Source organism: Ornithodoros turicata, chromosome 8 (assembly GCF_037126465.1).
Source record: "Ornithodoros turicata isolate Travis chromosome 8, ASM3712646v1, whole genome shotgun sequence".
NCBI classification, from domain to species: Eukaryota; Metazoa; Arthropoda; class Arachnida; order Ixodida; family Argasidae; genus Ornithodoros; species Ornithodoros turicata.
Window position 1 is genome coordinate 14716973 of NC_088208.1, and position 5264 is coordinate 14722236.

General features: G+C 46.1%; 1 protein-coding gene across 1 annotated transcript; it reads right to left on the reverse strand.

Annotated features, from left to right (window-relative positions):
- Positions 1-706: 706 nt before the first annotated feature.
- Positions 707-4015, reverse strand: LOC135365975 (phospholipid scramblase 1-like). The gene is made up of 3 exons (XM_064598618.1): positions 3845-4015; positions 2150-2275; positions 707-1090 (listed from the first exon to the last, which is right to left on the reverse strand). Exons 1-3 carry the CDS (start codon positions 4013-4015, stop codon positions 995-997), a joined length of 393 nt encoding a protein of 130 aa, XP_064454688.1. The 3' UTR covers positions 707-994.
- Between the last annotated feature and the right edge of the window lie 1249 nt (positions 4016-5264).

Here is a 5264-nt window from a genome sequence, read left to right on the forward strand (position 1 = left end):
CAATAAATGCCATTAGAACATCGTCCCTAGAACCACGTCAACGCTGGCTAATACAATATGGGTGTATTTCATTCTCGCACTCAGCTTCAGCACCACCTTCCCTTTTAGTTATTCCCTATATCTGCCAGAGATATCGCAGATAATGACAGCTGTCACGACTGCGTCATACCAATTGATTGTAATAGCGTTGTTTCACCTTAGGGACGGATATGAAATTCAAAAGCGATTTGCAGCGTTAGCTCTGTGTGAACCAATCTTTAACGGTTCCTGGAATACAATGACAGAAATGGTTCATCATCACACGATGGCTCCCCTCGCATGTTAAAATGTCTTCCTGCCAGTGATGTGCAGAGTACCTCAAAATTGTACTTGAAGGATAGTAAGTTACCTAAGCAAGTCACAATAAATGGCACCACCGGCCGTTTTAATATTTGGTAACTACGTTTAGATTGTTATCGTTAAAAGGCTTTTAAATAGCATTTTCTCAGGTCCTAGCTAGAAGACATGAAGCGGGCAGAGCCGCGCTATTCGCGATGCCCATTTCTCCGCTCTTACTACGACCTTTGCCGTCAAACTTGCAATGCAAGTTCATGCCTGTGCAAGGGACAGTTTTCTAAATTTATCTGGAACACGCGGGGTGACCAGACGCAAGCCCTTTATCAGTTGACGCTGTGAAAGAGCCGCGACGACGTAAAACACGGGGCTTGTCGGACGGGTAACGATGGCCGCATCATCAAAAACAGTGATTTGAACTGTGATCATTTAGCTAGGGTTAACTCTCATCACATTCCTGATCTAAAACATTACATAGCACATTTATGCGGTCTTTATATATTCGACGCAGAGGATAGTCCTGCATCTATGATCATGTCGCACTCACTACATTGTTTGCCCCTGAGAACACAGTGATCATTGGCTGTGAACTGCAGTTTTCACCGTGGATCAGCTCTGGATGAGGAAACGCCGAGCCCTGTATAAAGCAGTTGCCTCTTCTTCAGTCGAAGAGCCCCCGTCTTCGAGGAGCATGTGAATACGTTCGCAATACTTGCCCCCAGTTATAGCCACAACCTCTGAAGTCAAACATGAAGGCCTGTAGGTGAAAACAGAGCTTTACGTTTGTTAGACACTTTGAATTTGACGTGGTTTATACAGCACTTGTCATATGTACGTTTCTACAGTTATTCCGAGTGAGCTTATGGCATAGTTCGCGGCTATATAAGAACTACTGCCCCAGCCTTCTATAGACGCCAGCCGACAACGTGGACCGCACATTGGGCGTGACACATACATGAAGGTGGTGGACGCACCCAAAAATATTTCCTTCCTTGGACCTGTGGAGGCCTATAGGTATTGTAGACCATACTTTCTCAATGTCGTGATTTTTTTTCATATTTTTCATATATTTTAATCTCGATTTAAAATATGTGGAGAGGTTTGTGACAGCTACGAGGGCCTGCTACGCAGCATTCGTTTGCAGGGGCTGGAGGCAGTGGAGGAGTGTCGTTGGGAGGAACCCGAGAGGTCTGCCTGCCTGATTAGGCGGCATGTTTCTCGGGAAGGGAAGCTGGAGGCAGTACACATTGAAACACGTGCATCTCACGGACACTGGATTAGTCACAGTGTGAGAGTGACAGTCGACGTTGAAGCGCAGCCCAGAAACTCCCCCAGAAACGCCCCCACTTCCAACCCCCAGCTCAGATGAGACAGACGCTCTCTTTCCACGGGGTCGGTTACTGGCTCCAAACGGATCGGAGCCGCTCGTGATTGAGCGAGTTTCATGGCCCGGAACGTGTTCCACAAGGATACTACTGAATCGAAGAGTCAGAGGAATCTAAGAATCAGACAACCATTCATTCGCTAGCTGTACTGAAGAGCCGCATAACTGGTTCACTCCCATACGTCTCACCGACTCGGCAGTTCGCAGTTCGTTCGTTCATCTGAACTTCTGATCTGGTTGTTGTACCATTCTCATCACACGCATTTCTGCTTTGTTACTGACCTGAATTAATTTCGAAAGCAATCAACATTTTATCAAGTAAGACTTTGTTGGATTTCGAGACAAGCGGCCGAAATCATACTCTTTTATTATTTGAAGTGGATCATTGAGAAGAGTGCGTTGTTCAGCAAGGAAACAGACCAAGACACTTACGACCAAAATGGCGCACCCGATAAGACATCCTTTGATGTGGACGTCCAGGTTAATGGGAAAGGAGACGCTGATGACCTCTAGTGCTGACCTTATCTCGCCCACGACAGTGCCTGCCATTGTTTTCACCTGAAAGCGGGTAAAGTTTTATTTTTGTCAAGGTAGAGGTGCACATAACTGTGCACACAACAATGATGATCGAATGAGAGGGGCCGCGCTGCCACCAAAAGGTAAAGTTGTATTTGGGGGCCAGCCTTGCAACGTCATTGCTAGTCTTTCGGTTTCGATTTCACAGTTGCCTGTATTGCATGTAGTTTCGGAATTCACGGAGAGGGGAACTCGCAGCGTGCCCAGGCGCCTAGTGTTCCCGGGTACAACCGCGCCCTTAGAGAACGCCCAGCGAGCTTAAAAGGACCCTCTGTTAACACATGACTTGTGTAGGCATTCCTCACCCGCTCACTACTAGCGCCCCCTGCTCTGCGTGAAAATGAAGCAATGTGAGCGCGTCCGCATTCTTGTGCGTTCTGTGCGACCTGAGTAACCCTATGCAACATGAAAACCTCTCTTCCTTTCTATAACGTCAGGGGAGACTGTTCTTGACCAAGTTAACAGTTAATACTTGTTCCACACTCTCGAACTTCTCTCGAACATTCATAGAGCCCATTTTTTTTCCTTCCTTCCTTCCTTCCTCGATGGTCCGCACACTGTACCCACAAAACATATGACATGGCGAACAATCATGTCACGTACTCCCTGTGTTTTCAAGCCAGTCGCTATAACCGCGGACCCTCTATACTACCAGCAAACGAAACGCCTCCTCCGCTCTCCTGTCCTGTGAATGTGTTATTTATCAACAATAAAAGTCTGCTTCATAAAACAAATGTGACTAGCTTTTATTTATTCAAGTTCATGTGATATTCTTGCTTTAACTGAAATATGACCACAGAAGAACATAACTGCATTCCGGTTTGCTGGATTTCTACCCGCGTACATGGATAAAGTCAGGTGCTCTATAACACGCTGCTAACAAACCAACGGCGTCAGAACACTTCATATTTCTTCATATCGTGTCCATTTGCCGTCCTCGTTAGAAATATTATAGCTTTTCCCTGAAGTGTTCCCACACAAGTTTTTTTCTTAGAAGCACAACCATGTAGGAGCAAAACCATGACAAATCCATGTAGACATGTAGAAATCCAGTGAACCGGTAACGAAGTATGAGGGGAATTGCCTCAGGACGAGAGCTGCCCAATATTTCAAACAGACACTGTTCTCCTTCAGGTTTTATCTTTCCCTGCATTAACTGGATAGCACATTGTATTGCGATAGACGCCTTATTAGTTGCACTGGATTTCCTAAACATTTGTGCAGATTTCATCCTCAGTCCGATTCGTACCGATCCTATATCATATCGGTTAAAACCGGTTTGGAAGTTTTCGTTATCCTTTCTTACCTGATATCCTGAACCCATTCTCTAAAAACAAGGGCTTCAATGTGTGCTCAAACAGGCGGTGCCGTGAAAACTTAGTCAGCTTCACGGTATTTATGGCAGTAGTCACTGTGTTTAAATACTGTATTTGTATTTTCTTACTTAAATACCTCTCAACAAAGGATTTTGTATTTATATTAAATACTCAAAAACGTATTTATACCCATCCTTCACTTCAGCCATGCATTGCTGACACTACGTTAACATACCTTGAACACTTCCGTGGCGACCATGCCGGAATAATACGATGGGAGGATGGAGCCAGTAACTTTTAATGCAGGTTTTCCCTTGACGTCATAGATTGTGAGGGAGGTACCCAACGTGATCCAATCCTCGGAAATGGACGCTATTTTTCTTCCTAAAGGAGCTTCAATTTTCATTTCCTGAAATGAACGATGTGACGCGATAATTAAAACTGAATAAAAATTCTGAATTTCATGAAGCAGCACACGAAATGGAGGCCTCTGGTCATTTTGGGTGATACTGTAGGTAATCAGCTCACCCACTAATGGCAGGGGCGCCGGAACAGGGGGAGTAGGGGGAGCGACGGCTCCCCCTCATTTACAGATGACGTAGCACGGCTCCCTCAATCAAAGGGCACTGCCACAGGGCGACAAGCTCTTGTGCGAATTTTCGTTTAATTGCGAGTTACGTTAGAGAAGAGCTGTTGCAACAGGAACTGGTTCAGTTGGCTGACGGCTTCGGGATCCCCAAACTTATTGCTTCCAGACGTTTTGTCAGACGCGTTAGAGGGACAATCCGAGTGTGCGTCCTCCGGGTAGTTCTCGACCACCTGTGGCTAGACCAGGCATGGCATCTTCGGGTCGTTCGGACCGTCTACGGCAACCCGATGCCACGTGTCTTCGCCCAGAATCTTTTGGCCCCCGAGACCTAGGAATTGTCTTTGCACTCTAACATTTCGAAAGGAAGTAAATGATATATATATATATATTTTACGTAAAGCGGGTAGTCGGGTACGTATAGTCGGTTTTTGTGACAGCGTCGTCGTGACTCTTTCCCGCCCAAGAAAAGAAGGATGTTCCGTGGAGTGACTTGTGGGAGCCCCGTTTAACGAGGTTTTATAAGGGATTGTTGGATGCGCTTGAGAGGCTTGTCCCGTGGTTGGTCTGGAAGGCTGAATAATGTAAACGCGAAGAGGATAGCACCGGTTTTCCCGCCGGAAAAGTTTGGGAATAGTGGTGGCGGCAATAGTTGCGGTATGGCTCGACGATCGGTCTGAAGTGTCAAGTGCAGGTTGCCGCACAGTGCAGTTAGATGCTTTTTGTGACGGGTGCAAGTGCTGTGTGCCACGGTGTGACGTCGAGGGTAATGCTGGAAGACACCCGGCCGACAAGAAGATGTCTGAGGCCTATTCGAAGAATCTTCGCACTTCCCCACCCCTACAGCTAAGTGAAGATGACGAAACTGACGTAAAAATTGTTTAGCCTGTGTGGCAATTTTGAGTTTACGGATTTGTGCAACTTGTTGGGTAGCCTGTCAATTGTTGTTGTTGGCAATTGTGATTTTAAGAAGCAGAGATCACTTTTGTGCATCTTGTCGAGAGGCCTGTGTAGCGAGTTTGATTTTAAGTTTCTTGATCTTAGAGTGTCTGAGTAATTTGTTGAATAG

Excerpts from the sequence above, each read along its gene's own strand:
- LOC135365975 (XM_064598618.1), bottom strand. The coding sequence starts at position 4,015 with ATGAAAATTGAAGCTCCTTTAGGAAGAAAAATAGCGTCCATTTCCGAG. Across the intron at positions 2,276-3,844 it reads TCGCCACGGAAGTGTTCAAG|GTGAAAACAATGGCAGGCAC; the intron begins GTATGTTAACGT and ends ACCCGCTTTCAG. Across the intron at positions 1,091-2,149 it reads TCGGGTGCGCCATTTTGGTC|GCCTTCATGTTTGACTTCAG; the intron begins GTAAGTGTCTTG and ends TTTCACCTACAG.